This window comes from Colletotrichum siamense (genome assembly GCF_013390195.1).
Source record: "Colletotrichum siamense strain Cg363 chromosome Unknown KSG_Cg363_contig04, whole genome shotgun sequence".
Taxonomy (NCBI): domain Eukaryota; kingdom Fungi; phylum Ascomycota; class Sordariomycetes; order Glomerellales; family Glomerellaceae; genus Colletotrichum; species Colletotrichum siamense.
In genome coordinates, this window is record NW_023501017.1 from 2,133,242 (window position 1) to 2,155,962 (window position 22,721).

Here is a 22,721-nt window from a genome sequence, read left to right on the forward strand (position 1 = left end):
TATTATTATAAATTATTATTATAAGTATTAATAATGCGTTTTAGCTATTATATAGGTAAAATTAATATATATATATAGCTACTAATGAAAATAATAGATAATAGTGTATTTTTTATATTTTAGTATGCTTATAGCTAACTTTTTAGTAATCTTATTAGCTATAATTATAGATTTAATAATTAACTATTATATAATAATATAATTAAGATTTATTACATATAAATATATAATAAAAATTTAGATTACTTATTAATATTTAATACTTATAGCTTATCCTCCCTTTTATAGTTTAATATCGTTAAATATATACTCTATCCTATTAAAGTTAATAAATAAATAGCAGAAATAGCTCTCAATTTAGGGTAGATAATACCTAATCTCTATAGTGTAGTTATATAGATATTTTATAAAATCCTAAATATTATTCTTATTATTATTCTATTTTAAATATATTTTCCTAATATATTACTTTAGATTACTAAAGTACTCTTTAATAAGGTTAAAGTTTAGTGAATATAGAGGTAGAAACTTAAAATAGATACTTAATACTTAGTATAATATCTTAATTTAAAGTATATAATAGTAAGAGAGGTTATTTATAATAATAATAAAGTTTAGTTTTAGAAAACGCTTATATTTTAAGATAAGGTACTTTTATAGCTAATAAAAAAACCTATTACTATTAGTTATACTATAATATATAGTTAAATATAAAATATTACTTAATATAAAGGCTAATAAGATTTATATATAAGAGTTCTAAAACTAATTAATCTCTATAGTTTAAAATATAGTAAGCTTTTTTAGTACTTATTTAGTCTTCTATATCTTAATATCCTTATTAACGCTAGATTTATTAATAAATACTAGCTAATTAGGGCGATATTATTATATATAGTATAAGTATTTATATTATAAGTTATTATTTTACTAAGTAGTAATAATTTTAGACTTCTTATTTATTTAGCTAGCTAAGTTTAACTATTAACTAATTATAGAACGATTAATCTAAATCTTAAAAACTTTATATAGGAAATCTTATATCTTTTTAAGAGATAAATTACTATAATACTATAGTAGTTTAAGAAGCTCTATATAATATTATATTTCTATCTTTTATTAACTTTAGTAGTACCTCTTATATCTTTATATTTTATTAGTAATATTATATTATAATCTATATTATTAAATTATTTATTTAGTATAGCTAATAATACTTACTAGCTTATAAGTCTTTTAGTTTTTAAATAGTAGTATTATTATAATTATTAATAGCTATAGATTTAATATTCTAAGCGTTATTATATTATTATTATTGCTTAGTATCTTTCTTAATATATCTAATATAATAAACTATAAATATATACTAATTAGTAGTAAATTATAAATAATAGAGTATAATCTATATAGTAGTAAACTTTTACTTAATATTATAAATAAGCTAAGCTATTAAGAGATTTATTAATTTTATTAACTACTAAAGTATTTACTCTAAAGAATTATATTAAGCTCCTTAGTATACTTATATATTACTTAGAACTATATAAACTATATACTAAATAGATATATAAAGTTATATAGTAAGTCTCTTTTTCTATTCCTTAATAAATATTATTTTAATCTCTTATAATAAAAATAGACCTTTTATTAGTTAAATAGTATAGAGATAAAGTAACTAGCTAAGTTAGTAATATTTTAATAAGTAGATTAATTACTATAGAAGTATAAAATATATACTTTATATCTCTATTATATAGTTATATATTTAAATATTACTAGGATTATAGTAATTAATAGTAATTAAGGTGTTAGTGATAACTTTGACGCGTTTTACGTGCAATGCAGAGAAATGCGCGTTATAGCGTAAAATTAGCTTTTTTTCATGTTTTTGCATAAGCGGGGAAAAAAAAGGGGGGCGGACGCTGTTAACGCAACGGAGTGTACGTCACCCAGAGCTGGATTCTAGGTCAAAAACCAAGCCCTCGTGGCTGGGAAATGTCGGTGAGGCCCTGAATGATTCACATATTTTCAATGCTTAATACAATCGTATTTTATGGCGTCTTATAGTAGAATTACCGGCCTTGGCCGATGTTATTTAGCAGCAGAGGACATTCCACTCCCAAGGGTTTCGCTCTCAGTCACATGGACCACGGACTTGGGATCCTCGGCACCAGCCACGTCCATGAAGCGGTGCCTCTTCCATTGCCGAACCGGAACCTTCTCCAAGAAAAATCGTTCGAGTTCGAGGTTGCTTCGGCCCATCGTTTCCCCAACACAGAACCAGACATATGTGAGCGTGATAATGGTCGTCCCTGCCCAGACAAACCCTAGCATGGGTCCCAAGTTCGCGTCATAGTACAAGTAAGGGGAAACGAAAGCAATGACCCAAACAGTCAGGAAGAAACAGACGATTGAGCAAGACATGATCTTGTTTCTGTTGCGCCCCACTGCCATCTCCGAGGCGATTGTGAAAGCCAGTGGACCCAACGAAAAATTGAAGCAAACGATCACGATGTACGAGAAAACCACAATGGCAGCGCTGGTGCCGTTGGAGAACGGAGCTCTCTGCGAACCCAGTCCTCCAACAACGACAAGCGCCCCGAAGATGCCGGCTGTGCAAATTAGGAGATTCTTGCGACGGGAAATTTTGTTACCAAGGACAACTGAAACAGCAACTGAGATGACCTGTAGAATATTTGTAATAAGCGAAATTGTGAAGGCCTCTTTGATGCCGATTGATTGCGCGAAAACCACACCATAGGAATAGAAAAACTGGATGCCGTTGATTTGCTGTGCAACCATGGCGCCGCAGGAGTAGATCAGTTTGCGTCGCTCGATTGGGTCTCGCAGAAGAGAAATCCAGGTAGAATCTGCAGCGTAGGCAGCTTCTCTCTTGACCGCCTCGTCTAAAACTTGAATGTCGTAAGCAGGTTGGTAGTCGAGGTGACTCTTGTTGATTTTCCTCAGTGCTATCTCGGCTTCAGGTAGCCGTCCTTTTGTCGCGTACCATGTCGGGCTCTCTGGCGTGAACGGCAATGCCGTGATCATCAGCCCAGGCAGAAGTATCAAAAGACCCATCGGGATCAGGTATGCGTTCTTGTTGGGAATCGCCTCGGTCCCTTGGGTGATGCCTGAACCGACAAGTTGGGAACAGGACTGCATGAATTGGAACATCATCAGTGCAGGCCCCCGGATCGCAAGTGGAGCCACCTCGCCGATGTACAGCAAGCAGGTGACCGTGAACTGCCCGACGCCGAGACCGATCAGAATGCGACCGAGAATGATGAGGCCTTCGATACCGTGGGCGGTAAGCTGGACAATTGCCCCTGCGATGATGCAGGAAGAAGCGAAGTAGAACACCGCCTTTCGACCCCAGCGATCGTTGATCGGAGCGGCAAGTAGGGCGCCAACGAGTTCGCCGACATAAATGATGGAAGCTGTGAGCGACATGAAGGACGTCGTCAGGGCCTTGAGCCCTTTGCTATCGGTCGCCGTGCCATAATCGTCAATGAACGGTCGCATTCCCAGGAGGCCAGTGTAGTAAATCTGGTCGTAGCCATAACAAAGAGCGCCGAAGGTCGAGACCCCGCAGTACGCCAGGGCCCAGGCGTTGGAACGCCAGTCAATGTTGAACATGCCCATCTCGAGAGGGCTTCGAGAACGACTGGAACAGAGATCGCTGAACGATGTCAAACTCTTGAGCGAACGGCGCAATCAAGTCATGGCATCTTGGCGATGAATATTTGTAGATGGCAGGTTGACGTTCAGTGGGGCCGTAACACTAGAGATCACTAAATCCCACTAGCCCCGCCCGTAAAGAATGGATCACTGGGGTACATATTGTCCGAGTCTGGGGTAAGGCTTAGGGGGAGGAGCTGTGAAAACGAGGGCCCAGACTGTTTAATCGGGGGACGCTCCGGTAGACTAGTGAAACTGCTAATATTGGTAAGTCGTGCCTTGAAGCTTAAACAGTGATGGTTATACAGAATGTCGCAGCAAATGTTTATTACTTAGTCAGTGATTTGGTGAGACGTGATAATGTGCTTGAAGCCAGGAGGTTCCTGGTTGGCCTGAACGCCCGGGGGATGCTCCGACGGGGGACTGATCCGACGGACTATCCCCCGACGCTTATCAACAGCTATCAGTTATATCTTGATTGCTGATGATTTTGAAATGATGAAGATGTAGCATAACTTACTTGCGGTATTGCCAGGTTGATGTGCCCTATTGACTTAGGTGATGGTTGTTCGTTATCCCAGCAAGTACACTGCTAAAGCTCATTGCCTGACAATTATTGCCCTTTGCATCGAAAAGGTACTGGCGGCGAGCAAGAAAACATTATCATGGGCACTGGACCTTTACAGCACCTGCAAGATGCCGGCACAGTTCTGATTGCTGATACAGCCGACTTTGACAGTAAGTCAACTACTTCGCATTTCTGGAGCTCCTCATCAGAAAGCACGGAGCAGAAGTTGCTAATCAGAATTTAGAAATATCTCATTTCAACGCCTCTGAAGGAACAACAAACCCAAGTCTCCTTTACTCAGCAGCACAGAATCCGTCGTACGCTACACTTATATCGAACACCATCGCGTACGCGAACGCGCTGCCGTCGGTCATCTCGTCCTCTGAGCGTTTGACCGCGGCAGTGGACCATCTTGCCGTTCAGTTTGGCACGCAAATCTTCAAGTTGACTGGCAAAGTCAGCACCGAAGTGGACGTCACTCTCTCTTTCAATACTGCGGCCACTATCGCCGCAGCTTTGCGCATCATCGACCTCTACCGTGAACAGGGTGTGCCAAAGAGTCAAGTCCGCATCAAGATCAGTGCTACCTGGGAAGGTATTCAGGCTGCACGTGTTTTACAGAGAGACCATGGTGTGAGCTGCTTGATTACCGTGGTCTTTGGACTGGTCCAGGCTATCACCGCAGCCGAAGCCGGGGTTGATGCCGTTGCGCCTTACGTCGGGCGAATAGCAGACTGGGGAAAGGTGCACGGTATTACGAATGATTTGGGTGTTGAGACTGTCTCAAAGATACAGAACTATCTGAGGAAGTACGAGTTCAAGACCCAGGTAATGGCTGCCAGTTTCCGCAGCACCAAGCAGATTCGAGATTTAGCGGGTATCGATCTGCTGACAGCTTCGCCGGCAATTCTTGAGGCTTTGGAACAAGAGTCTGAGCCTGTCGATCGTAGATTGACGCTAGAATCTGGTAAGTGCTTTTGCTGATAATAACCAACCAGAGTCAGAAAATCTTCCGCTAACGTTTTTTTAGCACGGAATACGAACCTGCAGAAATCTTCCTACATCAATGATGAATCAGCATTCAGATGGGCTTTCAATAGTGACGAGTGCGCTGTTGAAAAGTCAGCCGAGGCTATGAGAAAATTTGGCGAAGACACAGAAAAGCTCAAGCTTTTGCTATCAAAGATGCTTCATGTGGGACAGTTTTGCTAGAGTTATCACGAACAGACAACTCATAGTCTTCGATGATTATTCTTGAGGCCCCCCATCTTTCCTGCGGTGGAGCGACCACTCTTCCTGCCTACTTGCTGTCGACGCCGCCGCTATCGTCGCCTCTGCCATTCATTATTACTACTGTTACTATGTCTATGATTTTCATTTTCGTCGTTGTCGTCGTGAGTATTGTCGTTGTCTCTAGTTACTATGAAGGGGGTTATTCTGATTGAAACAAAATCTGATGATCTATCAAGTATATGGAAAGTATAGTCGCGCAGAAACATAAGGAATTAGGCAGTGTCTTGGTTTCTCACTGAATAGATCATCACAGTATTCATTCGCGACGGAGTTCGGCGTTGATCATGTGATGGTGACTCTTTGTGTTGGGAAGACTATCAAGTTCTTGCATCTGGAGGAGCACGATTCTTGGCATATTCTGGACTTTTCATTTGAGCGGATGTATTCTCCCGAATCGTATGACTTGCAGCGATTTAACAGGCTCTCTATCGGCTGCAACCTGCAGTTCTCGTAAGATAGGTCAGCTCACGTCCACAGCGTGCAACATCAGCTACAAGTTGTCTCCACTTGGCTTTGTGTGACTTCCCCTCTCTTCGGGGGATCCCCCGATGGGCTAGCAAACTAGTCCATGCTCCGATTCCTAATATGGCAATGTGATCAGATCTGGAAGCTGTCAACCCCCACATAATTGCTCGGTAATCTGGACACTGGACGGGGAATGATCCTGTTTCCAGATCTCCCAAACCACGGCCCGATGCTAGCATTTGTCTTGGTATAAGTCGGGAGGGCAGCCCAGACAGGCACCCGGTCTCACCTCTTCCCCAAGCCACATCACATCGTTCTCTTCACAGCGCCTTCAAAATGACCTACATCGTAGGCTTGAACAGCGGCTCGTCTTTCGACGGTGTCGATGCCGTTCTTTGCCAGATCGGAATCGCGGAGGACGGCCATCCTTCTCGACCCCAATACGTCGACGGCCTGACGGTAGACTGGCCTCTCGAACTTCAACCGTTGATCCTGCGAGCCTTCAACAATGATTTGACCATCTTCGAAATGACGCGGTTAAACTATGCCGCCGGTGCGCTGTATGCCGAGGCAGCCAATGACCTCATTCAGAGAAACAATCTGAAGCCCGAAGACATCGACGTCATCGGCTACGACGGCCAGACTATCTACCAAGAGCCGCCAGACCGTGTAAAAGAGAGGGAGTATGTCCTAAGTGGAAACAAGAGTCTTGTGGACCGCTGGCTAAAAGGAGGGTTTCCTTGCGGCTTTTTTATTGCCGAGTCCGGTGTCGTCGCCGCGCTGACCGATGTCGATACGGTCACCCAGTTTCGACCTCTCGACCATGCCCTTGGTGGTTCTGCTGCACCTCTTATGCAGTACCTTGACTTTGTCGCTTTTCGCAATGATAGACCGATGGTCACTCTGAACATTGGCGGGATCGCGAACCTGCAGCTCGCTAATGCGGACCGAAGCAAGATGATGGCATTCGACACAGGCCCGGGAAATGTCATGATCGACCATGTCTGCAAAGCTCGCACTGGTAGAGGCTACGACAAAGATGGCGAGCTTGCAGCGCAAGGACAGGTTATCCCCAAACTTCACGAAGAGCTCCTGCAGCATGACTTTTACACGCGGAAGCCACCAAGGTCCGCATGGCGTCTTGACTTTGGCGCGGCATATGCAGATGCCGTTCTTGAGAGATATTCCACAGCATCCACCGAGGACCTTCTCGCAACGCTGACACAATTTACGGCAATATCCATCACGAAGAGCCTGGCAGACTTCATTCTCCCGAAAACAGAGGTTACACGAGTTGTGGCATCTGGGGGCGGTACTCGGAACGCGACGCTGATGAAAAATCTCGGAGAAGAGGTGGAGAAGCACGGGTTGAAGCTCGTGACTAGCGACGAGTTCGGAATTCCTGCTGCATACAAGGAGGCCATCAAGTTTGCTACCTTGGCATTTGCCAACAAGCGGAGCCTGGCAAACAATATTCCAGCTGCAGGGGGTGCTGTGAGATATGCTTCTCTTGGAAAACTTAGCCTGGCTCCCCGGAGAGCCAAGAACTCGGAGCCCGTTGTTGGAAGAGACGAGAAGGTGCTGGGGTTAACTGCCGATGGACATTAATTATTACGAACATTTTCATTGTACATGTTTTCCCGAATTACGGGTTGAGTTGTAATGGGGCAGCAAGCGCGCGAGATGTAGCATGAGCATACCTAGACATGAAAGTTATGTAGCATGAGTGTTATGCCTTATCTGGAGATTCTTCCGAAGACCTTCATCCCAATGTTGTGACTTTCTAACTTTCATGTTGCATGTAACCTGACCATTTTATTCCATGTCCGAATGTCTTGTGTGTTGGACTCTGTCAATGTGGGATCCGCAAATAGGGAGGGTGCGCATACACTTCTGTGTCAGTTAGCGTAGAGGCTGACGTCTCATGCAACATGTCCACAAGCTACATAGAATTGAACATTTCAAAGCAGATCTTTTCATCATAGTCATCTAGATATCTATGCTAACAAAGAAGAGGATCAACGCTCCTCACAGGAGGATGATGTCGTCCAATAGGACCGGGTTGTTCTTTCCATTAGTATCACTCCAAACAACTTCCACCACAATATCTGTGTTCTTCGCCGCGGCGAGACTAAGCGATAGCTTGGTAACTATCTTGTAATAGCCCAATGTACCAGGAGCGTTGAGGTTGCACTTGTTCTGAGAAGATCCACAAGCATCCCACTGGTGAATGCGCACTCCTCCGTAGTTGACGGTAATTTGAGGACCGCCATCATCAATCGTGGCTTTAGTTAGTCGACCAAAGAAGCCGGCAAATGCTCTTGGCTCAGTGATATTGACACCAGCAAGTGTCTGGCGGAGGACAGCCCGGCGAACGCCGTCAGATGGAGAGGAACGGGGTGTCAACATGCTAAAAAGCGGCGAGAATTAGCTCTACTCAGGATGGGCAATCTCAACGTCAGGTTCTTACAGAGCTGAACATCCGCCCATTGGATGGTTGTCAGTGATGACTTCTGCCGTAACATCTCCGGACGTAACCTTAAAGGCCCAGTTGGCAAGGCCACTCTCGAAACCAGCGTTCTTGACGTAAGCACCTGAGTTGTGTGTCAGTAACTTCAACTTGTGAGATATGAGATTAATCCAATTATTCCACGGGATACATACTGTCAGCTAAGAGTAAGTCAGTTGAGTGTCCAGATAATCAGACCCAGAGTGATTGAGGTGACTTACGAGATGTTCTGGTGCAAGCACTCGCTGCTGAGCCGCCAGGAGCCTGTTTCATTCAGCGTTTTGCCCTTCGAATTGTTTGGAATCACGAGTTATTACAGTTGATGATGTTGACACAGATACTTGAGCGGTAGCTGTTGAGCTAGGTGTGGAAACGCTCAAAGTGGTTGAAGATGTGGGTATGATTGTCGTCGTAGAAACGATGGGAATGAGTGTGGTGGATGGAGTCACCAGAGTGGTGCCAATAGATGAAATGGAGGAGGTCAGCGCAATGACAGAAGTCATTGAGGTGGAAAATGTTGGCAAAGAAGTTGTCAAACTGGAAGATGGAATGACAATGGCTGAAGACGATGTTGATGAGAAGCCCAAGTCCAATGATGCAAGCGAGTAGAGATTGAGTCGATCGGGGCCACCGCACATCTCCGCCGTGTTCCCATTGCAGGGCATGTTGCAGCCGTCAGTGGTAGGGACACCACCAAACCTGATGGAGTTATCACACCAGCATTCTTGCGCGTACTCGACACCAGCCAAGGCGTAGCCAGCTGCAGCGCATGCTGCAATGCAATTGGCTACATTCGTGTTGCCACCTTCCACACCGACATAAACACCGAGGCTTCGGCCGCCAATGTTGTCTTTCAAGCAGCCTTGGGATTTCCACCCTGTGGGCAAAACGCTTGGTGTCTCTGGAGCAACTGCCCCCTTGTAGAGATTGATACGGTTGGGTCCGCCGCAGAGTTCAGAATTGTTGCCTCCGCAAAGCATGTTGCAGTCGTCTTCTGGAGCACTTGAGGCTCCCCCTCGAATGGCGTCATCGCACCAACACTCTGTACCGTATTCCACTCCAGCAAACGCGAAGCCAGCGGCTGTGCATGTAGTGGTACACTGCAGAACGGACATTGCAGAGCCGCCTCCTGATACGCCCGCTCGGTATGAGAGCGTTCGGGTGCCGCTATCCGTGTAGCAACCGAGAGATGTCCAGCCTGAAGGGCCAGGATTGACAGCAGGACTAGTTCCTCCATTGGAAAAGACGGTCAACCTATTGCCCGCGCCGCAGTACTCTGTCGAATCACCGCTGCAGACCATGTTGCAGTCCGTCTCAGGCCTCCGTTCGGCGGGGATCTTGTAGTCGCACCAACACTGTGATTATTACGAAGTCAGCGAGAAGACAACAAGATATTAAAGGAAGTATGGCACTGGCGGAGTAAAATGCCCGGAAAAGCACATACCTCTGAAGAATACTCAACCCCAGCTACAGGAAAGCCATGGTCTTGACAGAAATTGACGCAAGACTCTTCTGTCATGGAAGGATCCGCGTAGCTGGCTCGAGCCAGTTGACGGCTAGGTCCATCGGTGTAGCAGCCCTTGTAAGTCCATCCATTTGGAAGATTTGCTCCAACATTGACCTCGCGTTTGGCGATACATGCGGCGTGACCAGACGCCGAAAGAAGGAATACGAGAGTCGAAACTGAAAAAGAAGGCATCTTGGAAGTGGAAATGAGTGAAAAAGCGAGAGAACGCGTTGACTGACTAGGCTGGATGGACAACACTCCGCGATGTCGATGGCTGCGGCATTCATACTTATCAATGAGACGATGATCGCGATGAGAGTCGAAGGACCAGCATTGGCCACCTCGTAGGGCCAACTTCTGTTCCAGCTGAGCGTCCAAAAAGCCACGTTTGAACGAAGCGGCAAGCACTCAGAAGCCTGGATGCCAATTTATTCGAAGCTAACATCATTGGTACCTAGGAAAGCGCCCTGAGAAGTTGATCATCGACGAAACTCGCCGCATTAGGCAGGCTTCCTTCGTACTGGTAGTCTAACGTTAAAACCGTCCCTCTCATGGCTTGCCTTGTTACAACCGGTTTTCTCGGTTCGACATTCGAGTAGTAAGTGGCCATAACTAACGGCAGTTACTTGTGTGGCTGTGTCACTCCCATTGTGAGGCACGTGTTGAATCATGCGCTGATCAGTATCACTGCTCAATTCCAACTATGACTAACCGCTCCCCAGGTAATGTTTTCTTTGATTCGTTACGCGGGAAGGGCCGGATTTGGCATTAGCGCCAAGCCGAAACGAATAGCCAGCAACGCGCAGAATGAATGATCGACTGTGCTAAGGATGTTCTTTGTCAGGCTGGGGAAATAAGGTTGTTTGTGTAGCGCGCTCTAGTATTTCCATTGTCCAGAAGAAGCTGAAACGCGAGCCATGTGAGCTCCAGGCCTTTGAGGCGAGAGATGCCAAGAAATATCTAAGCGATTCAGAGAATGCGCAGGCCAGGTTAGGCTTCAAGCCTTCAACAGACTTGACTGGACAGAGAGAAAAGACCCAGCTTAAGCGACTCTTGATTAATTTACATTGATGACTCTTGATCAATTTACATTGATGCAAAGATTGGACCATTACTCTTCTCCTCGGGCTGCTTTGAATCATCAGGATGTTTGGGGATGGATTTGCAATCAGTACAATAAAATAACACAACTGTATTATTCCAAGAAGCGCCCGATAATTGAAATACAAACAGCAACGGAGCTCATCGTGGTTCAGCGAACTTCATCCACAGAGGTTCATGCATCAACCTATCCAAACAGTTGGCCTCAACACCAACAAGAATCTCCATTCCACCATCCGGCAAGATTGGCAGCACAACCTGCAACCCGTTGATAACTCCAACATGAGGAGAACGAACAGCTTGAATGCTGTTACCAAGAGATGGGCCCCACTGAACATCGTACAATGAGAAATTGACCCAAGAGCTCTGGATACAGTTATTACCCGGAACATCGAGCAAAGCAGTGGGTAAGACTCGGTTGACATCTTCCACGGTGTCGATCAACGTCGCAACATCGTCGACGAACTGGCTACCTGCTCGAAGTAGCGCTTGGCGGACCAATATTGCCAGGTCAGCCAGGCTTGCTGAGCCGAGCATCTTCCGAATCGGAGCGGAGGCTGCAACATAGCCCAGGAAGCACCCCATAGTGTGAGGATGGACCGGTGGATCGGTGCGCGGGCGGCCATCTATGGCAATGTTATAGACGGAGACAGGGTTGCCTTCGAGAGTCTCAAGTGGAGATTGTACAGCCATGACCGTGCGCCAAAGAAGGGCAGAAAGAGCATCATTGGTGGAGATCCATTTCTGGTTTGTTGGCTCTGTCGCATTCTGAGGGGATGCTTCAGCCTTGAGTCTGGCCAGAGACTCAGGGGAGAAGTAAAAGACCTGCCCCCGGTGGGCCTCGGAGAGCATGTTAGGTGGCATACCCTGGGGTGTAAGCGGGAGTATAGTATATTCCGGGTGGTCCTCGGGATTGCCCTTGTTCTTTCCAGAGGGCTTCATGATCCGTTGACGGTCTCTGATTAGAGCCTCGTCAAGCTTGAAGGGGTCGGTGATGTCGAGGCCTTGGGCACGCCGACACTCCTCCGCCCAGACTTTGGTCCAGGTGAGAAAGGTGTTACCATCGCCAAACATATGGAAGATACACCAGGAGAGAATCATGCCCCCTGGGATGAAGTTGGCTTGGGGAAGGGAGACAGGAAGACGTTCCCCTGCAGAGGGCCAGACGGAGCGGCGCATGATGGTGTTGGCATCGAAAGCAGACACAGGGAAGGCTTTAGACTTGAGCTCCGAATAGGTCATTGGGAAGGCCCCTGGTGTTCTCAAGTCCTTGACGGCGATGCCTTCTACTTCGCCTGAGCGCAACCTCTGTAGCTTTAGAGTACCGGCTTGCTTGGCGTCTGGGTTTGGAACAGCCTCGCAATCGAGGACCGCAATTCTTCTCTGGGCGGCTTCATATCCTGCGCGGAGTACCGAAGCTGCTTCCTCGAGATCGTAGTCATCAGGAAGTTGGAACGGGAAGACATAGCGAAGATAGCCTTTCGGACCGATACGCTCGAGGGGCGTAAGATCGGGAATCTCTGTCCAGCCTGATAAGGAGCCCATGGTAATGATAGGTTGTCGAGAAATAATTCACGTTGCAGAAAACAGTGAAAACGGTCGAGGGGTAGAGAGAGGGGTGAGACTGATTTAATGACGGCACAGAATGTTGAAGGGCCTGTTTTGCCGTCTTGAGTTGTAAGAGGGTCGGCCTGACTTCCTCCGACGCATTTGTGCTGCGCCTCAGACGTACATTCTAGTCACTTCATTGTATGTTCGTCCTATGAACCAACGGCCGCCATGGTTGATGCCAGGTACGGATTGAAGATGCCTGCACCCCCGTACCAACAAGTGGACCGAATTTCATACCCGCCACTCCAAACGGGGCAAGACCGGCAGGATACTGTTGAGCATGCAGAACATCTTCATTATTCTTTGCATTGCACCTTCAGGTGAGTCGAGCTACTAATCTCTTTTGAAACTGCCAACGGCTGCTCGCAACACATCGTCAGATCACCTACTGCTTTCGAATATTGGCCGGAGAAATTGGAGATCCTTGTCAACGAAGTTGCACCCACCACCGCTTAACAATCCATGCAAGCCAAGTCGGCCCGCTAGGAGTTACTTCCCCGCCGCTGCAGCCCGTTAGTATGCTAAAGAGTTCCTTACATGACAGCGGCTAGGCTCAAGCACAACGTACATAACAATATCGAGATAAAGGTATCGTTGTGTTTCCCTGATTTCTTCATTGCTACATGTGTCACAATCGAGAGGTGGCCTTTTGTTATTCGACATATGCCATTGAATCTTTCTTCCCTTCTTAGGAATTCAAAAACCGCAAGGAGTAGGTCGAAGTGTTCAAGAACCTCAGCTCTACAATGCATCGGACCTCCTCCTCAACCTGTTCGTCCATTTCTTCCGGATGCATGTGAAGAATGCTCATCACATTTCAAGGGCTACAGTGAGCTGCAGATACCAGGGCCAACCGCAGAATCGTCGTCATGAAATGCCTGGGACCCTAGCAGCCCGAGCCGCCTCCAGACGAGAACCAACAGCATCCCCTCGTCTGTGCATTCGTTCCCTGTACGGAGAAACTACACATGCATATACGGTCCCACTTTATGGAACAGGCCACAAGAGAATCATACGATATGAACCAACGACCAACGACATCTTTTTCTCATGCTAAGAGAGGAGCCGATCCGAATGTGACTGTGCACGGAAGATGTATCCCACAACCACTGAACATCTGGGTCTTCATCAACCAGTCTGCAAGTTTGTGGAGACTACGTCTGGGATAACGACGACCAACGACCAGCACGAGCCCAATCTTCGAATTCCAGCTCAGACTCGCGTCCAGAATTTCTTTTCCCGCAACCGGCGTTCCTTCCGCGTAGAGACTCTGCCGCAGCCATTTCCCGCCAAAGCTGCTCGGTTCTGCATGACGAAAATCTTTCTTGTCGTGGTCGAGGAAATATGTGCGGCGTAAAATATGTCTTTCCGCCCCCATTCACCATGGCGTTGCTTCGTGCCGGGTTCTCGATCTCTTCACCTTGATGATGGAACCCAATGCAGACATTGTTGCTGTATTTGGACCGCCGCCAGACGGTATCGACATCGCTGAGAGTAGCGTTGCGCAAAACAATGCTGCAGTCATTGTTCTCGCAGTCCTCGCTTCTGCGGCTGTGGCTTTGAGAATTTTGTCTAGATTTGTTCAAGGGCATGATTTGAAGGCCGATGACTGGGCTATCGTTGGGTCTTTGGTATGTTCCTACAAGATGAAATGGCTTCGAATGTTGAACTGACCTTTTTGGTGATAGCTCCTCGTCGGCGCGACGGTCGGCCTTAGCATCGCCGGCGGTACATATGGCGCCGGCAACCATATCTGGTCCTTCACGCTCCCTGGTCTTACGAAGGTTTTCCAGGCAAGTTGGCGCCTCCGATGATTATGCCTTCGTTTCTAACAGCAATCTTCTGGGCTTAGATTCTGTACGCCTACACGTTTGTCTATGGCACCGCCTGCGCCGCGACTAAAATCTCTATCCTCCTCTTCTACCAGCGCGTCTTTATCTCTCGAGTGCCCTCCTTCAGACTGTCGTTGATTACGGGCTACTTCCTCTCCATTGCCTATCCGATCGTCATTTGGGGAACTATGGGCAACGCTTGCAAACCCTTGCATTTTTACTGGGATCAATTCATTGGAGCGCAAGGGACATGCATCGACCTGAACACATTCTACCTCGCCCTTGGTATCATCAACATGATCAACGACATAATAGTTCTACTCCTTCCGATACCACAAATTTTGAAATTGCAGATGTCAGGGAGAAAGAAGTTGGCTGTGTGCAGCATCATGCTTCTGGGTAGCTTGTGCGACTAGTCCCTTTTTCCTTCGTGGCAGTTCAATAACTGACATGTCTGATAGTGTTTGCGTCGCCAGCGTCGTTCGAATCTGGTACCTCGACAAGTTCTCTAAATCCACGGACATTACCTGGATGATGGGCCCCGTGTTCATCTGGTCGGCAATCGAACCGTCGGTTGCCATAGTATCTGCTTGCCTCCCCCACCTAGCACCTCTCCGACATCTCGTCCGTCATAAGCTATCGTCTAGTCAGCGGAGCAATGGTCAGTCCGGCCCATCATCAGCCAGTGCACCATGGAGATCAGGAAAAGGGGGAACAGGGGGTAACTCGCAAAAGGGGGCTGGTGCGCTTTTCACATACGGGGGTTCGAGGTTCAACTTTGGCAGTGGCGGAGATGGCAGAGTGAAGCTCGACGAAGAGGGAGACGAAATTGGTCTCACGAATAGGATCACCGCGGGGGACGGTGTTGGGAAGAGTATGTCCGCCGCTTCAGGGTCAGATGAGAACATCAACGGGCGTTCCATCGTGGTTCAGTCCAGTTTTGTACAGGAAAGTCTAAGAACTCGGTAGTCAAAGTTCCATGATTTCCATTCGTTCTCTAGTATGCGCAGTGGGCGGGCTGTATCGCACCATAGTACTTGCCAGCGACGATTGATGGGCCTGTGCCTCGCCAGGCCTTCAATGTCGAATCATGAATGCAGTGAGCGTGACATTGTGTGAGCATTCTTGCCAAAGTAACTCATTCCAGCATCTCCTGAGTTTTTGCGGATCAAGGCGGCCAGCTAGTGTGGGGGAATGTCTCGGCAATTGGACGAAAGCTCTCGCCTCACTCTCTTGCCTGCAAATTCCGGACCAACGATGTACTATCTTGGCAATAGTCTGATGCTGCTCAGCCACTGGCACTCAGGATGACTGAACACATAATAGCCAACGTCAGCTTCATCCATTTCTCGCATTTTCATCATTCTCGCCCATCATTTCGTTCAATTATCACCTGCGCCCGTCAAAAGTAGGAGTATGGGCGACAGCAACGCTCTTTCCTTGACCGCCAACATCGCAGGAGTCATAGGCCTTGCAGATGTCGTCTTCAGAAACGGAAAAGAGCTCTACGATCTGTACAGTCGATGCCGGAACGCCCCGGCGGCCAAGGCCTTTCTCCTCGCAGAACTATTAGCGTCTACATCGACAATAGCTCAAGCCCGTATATACCTCGACGATCACCAAAATTCCACCCTCACTGCTACAGATGGGCATTCTTTTCTGGATGTCAAGACAATTCTTACTCTTTTTGGACAAGAATTCGACCTGTTGTGCAACATGATAAATGATTCTCGGGCGACTGTCCGCGGTGGCTGGTTTAATCAATTGACAAAGAATTTCCGGTGGGCCATCGAAGAACAAACCATAGCCCAATCCTGCAATAGGCTTCATCGTTTAACTACTTCAATGATTGCAGCCTTGTCCGTGAGTGGAAGGTACGGCGAGAATTATTGCCCCATCTGACAAAACCTACTCATAATTTCGTAGGCAGAATGACCTCGTTGTTCGGAAAGAACTACACGTCACAAAGATAGAAGTCATCAAGTTGACGGAGACCACTCGAAATATTCAAGCCGCGATGAATTCCATGTCAATCACGCCATTTACGTGCAATCGAGCTGAACTAAACCATCACGTTCCGCCGCGACTGCCTGGACTCGGCCGTGGGGCTGATCGCGGCCGGCGACGCAACCCTCGACACAAGAACAACATGATCATGGCCATCAGAAAGTCGGAGAATTCGCCAGATGGAAGCAACCAAGCTAAAGTCTTTGGAGGGCTTCTAGACAATGTGCCTTCTGGCTCAAAAAAGGATATCACCTTGAACTGTTGTGAAGCCAAGGATCTGTCTGAGCACGATAATGACGAAGATCAGGTTACGATTCCTGTCTCGGATAATCTTACGTACTCTGCGGTGTATCTAAGGTATCCGAAGGAAAGTATCTATGTTAGAAAGACTTGGGATGAATTTCAGTATCCCGCACTCCTCGATATAATGTGCAGCACACACATGCTCTCAAAGAGTTTTAATTGTGTAGGACTTCGAGAGTTAGCTGAGATCTGAACCTGTAGTGAGACGAAGAAGATACTAGCAGGCAGTAGCACCATACAAAACCAGCGATATCTACAGTGCACAACTCCCTTTAATTTGGTGTTGTGATGTAGATCTCTGGGCAGCGTCGGCAACAAAAGTGATTCAAGAATAATTTTGTAAGAGTATTACTACCTGGGCCAGTGCCTCAGGCTATTAAGCAGAGCATTCTTTGTAAGATCTGCGTAAATGTTTCTCTGAGTTGATGTAACAGAATGCTAAAAAGAATTAATGAACATCTATAAACTCGACTAAGAAAATTTGACCTGCTCACAAATCTTCCGTATCATTTTACTGAGACAAAGCTTGCCAATTGATCAAAGTCGCTGCGATTGGCTGGGCAGAAGGCCTCTACCGTTACACCAGAAAGCCTGCTCCAAAGACCTGCATCTTGCATATCTGAGAACCACATGACCTGGTTGCTGGCCTCTCATATCTCTCATGTGTACTCAGCCGGCGCGGAGGCGGAGTGCTGCGCCCCTCAGACCAGCAACCAGCAACGCATCCTACAACCCACTCTGGATTGATAAAGCCTGCTCCTCCCAATCCAGCGCTGCTAGCAGTGTATCTGTCCATCATACACACACAGTCTGATTCGCAAAACTCCATCATTACATGGCCGATAACGACTCACTTTCCGTCACCGCCAACGTCTTGGCGGTAGTCGGTGCGGCTGATCTTGTTTTCCAGAGAGGTCATAAGCTATACGAATTGTTCAGCAAATGCAAAAATGCACCGTCAACGAAGACTCGGTTACTGGTTGAGATACGCGCCTCCACCAATATTATCCACGACACCAAGATGTGGCTTCAGGACTTCCAGTCTTGTCCGTCTTTGATCTACGAAGGACAACATTTGCCCGCCATCCAAAGCCTCTTAGCACTGTTTGATCACGAGTTCAGGTACCTTTGCAAGGTGTTGGAAAACTGTCAGGAACTACCTCAGGATAGCGTGTTCGAGTTGATCGTGAAGAGACTCAGATGGGCTGGGGAGGCGGACAATATCAACCAAACCTCCGTGCGCATCGGCCGTCTTACCTCCTCCATGACCGCGGCGCTCTCAGTAACTGGCAGGTAAGTCAACCAAACACTCGAGAGCTATGATCAGAATACTGGCGACTCACGGACTTTCTCAAGGCGAAATGAACTTGTCATGAGACAAGAGCAATCAACAAGATACGATGAGAGTCAAATTCGGGCCCAAAAGATCGAATACGCTCTGGAGAAAATGCAGGGTACGCTAGAGAAGATAGCAGACGCGCAGGAAAAGTCATACATTGAGCGGAAACCCATGAATATTCTGCCCGCGCCTCAGACACAACATCCCCTGGAATCGCCATTACCAAAGCTACTTCCTTTCAGAGAATTACAACCGAAAGCCTCCGAAAACGTGTTGGACAAGATTTTGCCTTTGAGTCGTAGGAGCTCATTATCAAACTCCCTCGAAACCATCACCTTACTCGAACACGCTAGTAAAGAAGTTCAGTCAGTAGATGCGGTGTACCAAGACGTCACGATGCCGCTTATGCTGATGAAAAGCGGATTGAATGTGGCCGTCGATGCTGCAATTGCGTTCGGCGGATTGATTCTCCCAGCTGCGAATGCGTCTTTCGTGAGCAACATAGTCGATCAAATCCTGCATCAAAGCCACGCATCTTCGTCGTTCCATCTTGCGGCTAAGACTAAGCAGAAATTACGGGAAAATGCGCTCTCGGGAATCGGAAACAAATCGGAAAACCGCAACTATCTGGAGGCCTGGATGGGAACTTTCACCATTGACAGCTCATCCGGCCGAGTGCATGATGGGCCGGGTCAAGCGGGGATGGTAGGAGGCAGCCTTTGTTTAACACAGCATGTCAAGCACGATACTCCCTGGGGGCTTCTGGAGGCAGCTCTGGTTCTGAGAGGAAACCGAATCCGATCTGAGGTACTCAGCTTCCGATTCTTTTTCAGACCAATCCGGGAACTTTCGAACGTGAACGTTGCTATCACCTACATATCACACGCGGCCTTTTCCACGGCCTTTGTTGTCGCCTCGGCTGTTTTTTATGCGTCGGATCTTTTCGAGTTTTTTCATTCCTTCTTCAGTCAACCATTTACAGAAGCAATCAAACGGGGGGCGAGGTCATCTCACTCATTCCGCACTGAACAGACTAGCAAGCTGCTTAAGCACCTAGGGAACTTCGATATCCCTCACTATAGAATAGGGCACAGCTTGAGACTGTTGCAATACCCGACATCTTCCCATTTGCAAATAATGGAAAAGGTCAAGGATGCGGACGTGCCTTACTCGGTAAGGTCTCTGCCCCAGGAGTCGTATAGCTTTGTGTTAGTTAGCTGTTGATATTCGACTTCATGCAAATTCACGCCACAGGCCTAGCATCGTGGACAACAATAGATGATTGGAGATGCCTTCTATTTTCATTTTCACATCTAGCCATCTATCTAATCCGCACCAGTCAACTCAAAGTAAAGTCTGATCGCAGGCAAAAACTTCTGGGCCTGACGGAACTCGCCCAGTTTGACGCGCATCTGGTCAAAGGCGAGCAGGACGGCCTGGTCGGAGCCGTCCGCGGTCTCCCGTTTCTCGGTGATGGGGACCTTGGCATAGCGCTGCGAGAAGTGCGTAAGAAGCACGCGGCGGGCGCCCATGCGGTACGCAACGTCGAGAGCCTCGGACATGGTGGAGTGCTTCTTGGCGATGGCGTCGCCCTTCTTGTTGTCGTCGAAGGTGCTCTCGTGGATCAGGAGGGTGGCGCCCTTGCCGGCCTTAACGAGCGAATCGCTGGGTCGGCAGTCGCCCGAGAAGGCGATCTTCAGGCCCGAGGGGAAGCTGAAGACGGGAGCGTAGGAGTTTTGGCAGTGTTTGACGGGGACAAGGACGGCAGAGGCGAGCCTCGTTGAGTCGTCCTTGGGTAGTTTGGCGTCGTCGTTGGGCCAAACAACATTGCGAGTCTCGATGCGACGACCGTTGACAGTTTGGATATTTTCAATGCGACCATACTCCTGTAGAAACAGACGCATACTCACGGGGCAGTAGATAACAAGCCTAGGTTGAGGGCTGAGATGTTCGGTGGCATCGCACCATGCACGCAGTAGGCTCGCTGTGCCAAGATGGTGGTCTGCGTGCATGTGGCTAATGAATATGCAACGAAGATCCCGAAGAATTTGGACTAGTTCGTCAGCAAGGAAAGCTCGTCGCAGCTGACCCATTGTGTTTTCGCCAGCGTCAAGAATGTAGTTGCCATATTGCGGCACGCGAATGAGTGTCGAAGAAACGTTGCGATACTTGGATGGCAGAGCGGACCCAGTACCGAGGGGTATAATTTCGGCGTCTCTGTTGGGGATGTCCTTCTCAACTTGCTCAACCTCCGCAATGAACTTGGGCCCTTTGATCGCGGCCTTTGCCTCATCCGCGAGTGCCAGGACTTCTTCCGGAATTGCACCGGCTTCTTCAAACGTCGGGAACGGAAGAATCTCGTCGTCTTTCATGCTGAAGCTCGGCGAGAGCATCGTCTTCATACCGACGCGGCCTGCTTGTACATTCGGGCCGATGAAAGACAGGTCTCGAACGCTGTTGTCAAAGTTGAGGAGAGGAAAGCGGTCTGGGTCGATTCGTCGTAGCTTTGCCAACAAAATGGCGCAAGACTCTATAGTCACCATGTTTGGGCTTGTCTGTGGGGCCAAGACGATGTGGTTCACATCGGGCCTCTCCCTCATGAAGCTTTGAATGCGGGTATCGTCAATGACAGTCGGACCGAGAAGCCAGTAGAAGATGGGCACATCTTCCATCAGGCTAGAGTTCTTCCATTCTGGCCTTGCAAGAAAAGATTCCACTGCCGACAAGTTTGGGATATCAACCAACGCAAACCCGCATGGCTTGATTCGCTCACCCAACACCATGTCAGGTGTCACATCGACACCATCTGCACCTTTCACGGTCTTTCCAGCTGTTAGATGCTTGAACTCAAATGGCTTGATGCCGTATTGCTTGGCGAGTTGCGGATTGAACTTTCCTCGACGACCTCTGTTCTTGACAATATAACAAACAGACATATCGGACGGTAGCTTCGGGTCTGGAAGACGTACGACTTTAGTGGCGGGCCAGGGGAATCGCACGAGTACATCGATATCGGGGACGGGCCCCTTATCGCCAGGCAGAGGGCCCTTGTACCTCTCAATTTGCCCGTTCTTTCTCACGAAAATGGTGGCGGGGAGGGAAACCTTGTGCAGCTTCGTCTCACAAAGAGTGTCCTTGCTCCAGTCTGAGTTGAACATGTCTTCCACCACAGCGGCGACACCTTCGCGATTGAGCCTTTCGTGTTCTTGTGGAGTCAGCGTGGGCTGGGCCGTGTGATCAGCCGCCACTTGCTCATCCTCAGCAGCCATGACCTCATGGCTCCTCTTACGGGACCTGGCCTGAGGCTCACCGGCAACAACAGGGACTTTCCAGACCTGAATGGCATCATCCTCCCAGTCAGGGGTGGTGGCTTCGGGATTGGCAATCCTTGGATCGTCGTGGCATTCAACGGGATGGATGGGCAAGCCCTTCCTGAAGACGAAATACCTTGCTGTGGCGAGACTGTGGGTAAGGTTGCGGCCTCCATGAATCTCTATGCGCTCAGGGCCCTTCGTCTCCAGCAACGCCTTCTGGGACTGCTTCCTGGCCTGGTTCTGAGCCTCAATCTCCCTCCGACTGCCCTCGAGGACGTCGGCGACTGTGAGCATCATACCAATCATCCCACCAGTGTATTCCCATTTCGTTTGACCAGACATGAACATGTTTTCCAACTTTGCCAGGGCGACCTTGCGCTGACCCAACGCTCTCTGCGTACCCTCTGACAGATGTCCAAAGAGATACCTCCGATGGTCAAAGTGCAACAGCAAGCTGCCGCCCGTGTCCGCCGTCGGGGTCGTAGTAATTTGGACGTGGTTCGTCATGTTTGTAGCACGCTCGTTTGGTTGCCAGGGAACAGGGGATTTTCGTATCGGCGGCCCTGTGAGCAGAAAGAAGCGTAGAAACCAAAGGCCCGGTGTCGCTCTATTCCAGTCGCTGCGGATCAGGTAGGCGCTCTTGCCACCAAAATCGTCTGGATTGCCTGTGTAGACGTCCCTCTCCTTCTTTGACAGGTGAAATCGCCCGGTGTTGTAGCACAAACGTTTGATCGAAGCAATGAGCTCTTTGGGAGCACGTTTGAAATCGAACTTTTCCAACAGAAAATCGTCAACGTTATCAGGTTCGGACGGTCGTCGAGGTCGGGGCTCCAAGTCCCAGAGGCGTTTCCTACTTCCGTCCGATGATGAAGCTTGCTCGGGTTTTATTGTGCCCGCGTACCTTCTTCTCGGCGTCGTAGTGTTTTTGCTGGCTTTTGGCTTGACAGCGCGGTGTTGCGCAGATGCTGCTTTGGCTGCTGGAGGAGGGGTAGGTCGAGGGGTAGGTCGTGGGGCTTCGTTGCGATTGCTCGGTCGAGGAGCTGAAGGCGGTTTCGCGAGTGGCTTCTCTCCAAGGGGCTTCGCAAAAAAAGGACGAGGTGCTGAGGGAGGCGTGCGGCGACGAAAAATTGGCCCTACGTTCGTCCGTCCACGTCCCAGAGGCATGGAGAAGGGGAAAAGAAAGAGAGTGTGGAG

The 22,721-nt window shown here is 48.1% G+C and overlaps 8 protein-coding genes across 8 annotated transcripts; 4 read left to right on the plus strand and 4 right to left on the minus strand.

Annotated features, from left to right (window-relative positions):
• Positions 1-2,091: 2,091 nt before the first annotated feature.
• HXT13 (Hexose transporter HXT13) lies at positions 2,092-3,642 on the minus strand (the record flags this gene model as incomplete). Its single annotated transcript, XM_036638360.1, has 1 exon — positions 2,092-3,642. One exon carries the CDS (start codon positions 3,640-3,642, stop codon positions 2,092-2,094), a length of 1,551 nt encoding a protein of 516 aa, XP_036496746.1.
• A 701-nt stretch (positions 3,643-4,343) lies between these two features.
• CGCS363_v006512 (Transaldolase) lies at positions 4,344-5,458 on the plus strand (the record flags this gene model as incomplete). The annotated part of the gene is made up of 3 exons (XM_036638361.1): positions 4,344-4,416; positions 4,491-5,213; positions 5,277-5,458. The coding sequence occupies 3 exons, from the start codon at positions 4,344-4,346 to the stop codon at positions 5,456-5,458; spliced, it is 978 nt and encodes a 325-aa protein (XP_036496743.1).
• An 882-nt stretch (positions 5,459-6,340) lies between these two features.
• On the plus strand, positions 6,341-7,612 carry anmK-1 (Anhydro-N-acetylmuramic acid kinase; the record flags this gene model as incomplete). The annotated part of the gene is made up of 1 exon (XM_036638362.1): positions 6,341-7,612. One exon carries the CDS (start codon positions 6,341-6,343, stop codon positions 7,610-7,612), a length of 1,272 nt encoding a protein of 423 aa, XP_036496744.1.
• Positions 7,613-8,032: 420 nt separating this feature from the next.
• CGCS363_v006514 (WSC domain-containing protein) lies at positions 8,033-10,212 on the minus strand (the record flags this gene model as incomplete). The annotated part of the gene is made up of 6 exons (XM_036638363.1): positions 8,033-8,414; positions 8,475-8,598; positions 8,669-8,674; positions 8,735-8,777; positions 8,831-9,868; positions 9,958-10,212. 6 exons carry the CDS (start codon positions 10,210-10,212, stop codon positions 8,033-8,035), a joined length of 1,848 nt encoding a protein of 615 aa, XP_036495764.1.
• A 1,050-nt stretch (positions 10,213-11,262) lies between these two features.
• Positions 11,263-12,666, minus strand: CGCS363_v006515 (Acyltransferase BOA11; the record flags this gene model as incomplete). Its single annotated transcript, XM_036638364.1, has 1 exon — positions 11,263-12,666. One exon carries the CDS (start codon positions 12,664-12,666, stop codon positions 11,263-11,265), a length of 1,404 nt encoding a protein of 467 aa, XP_036496749.1.
• A 1,493-nt stretch (positions 12,667-14,159) lies between these two features.
• On the plus strand, positions 14,160-14,980 carry CGCS363_v006516 (uncharacterized protein; the record flags this gene model as incomplete). The annotated part of the gene is made up of 3 exons (XM_036638365.1): positions 14,160-14,363; positions 14,421-14,516; positions 14,585-14,980. 3 exons carry the CDS (start codon positions 14,160-14,162, stop codon positions 14,978-14,980), a joined length of 696 nt encoding a protein of 231 aa, XP_036496747.1.
• A 2,915-nt stretch (positions 14,981-17,895) lies between these two features.
• Positions 17,896-19,437, plus strand: CGCS363_v006517 (uncharacterized protein; the record flags this gene model as incomplete). Its single annotated transcript, XM_036638366.1, has 2 exons — positions 17,896-18,167; positions 18,231-19,437. 2 exons carry the CDS (start codon positions 17,896-17,898, stop codon positions 19,435-19,437), a joined length of 1,479 nt encoding a protein of 492 aa, XP_036496748.1.
• Positions 19,438-19,538: 101 nt separating this feature from the next.
• On the minus strand, positions 19,539-22,691 carry trz1 (Ribonuclease Z 1; the record flags this gene model as incomplete). The annotated part of the gene is made up of 1 exon (XM_036638367.1): positions 19,539-22,691. The coding sequence occupies one exon, from the start codon at positions 22,689-22,691 to the stop codon at positions 19,539-19,541; it is 3,153 nt and encodes a 1,050-aa protein (XP_036496950.1).
• Positions 22,692-22,721: the final 30 nt, after the last annotated feature.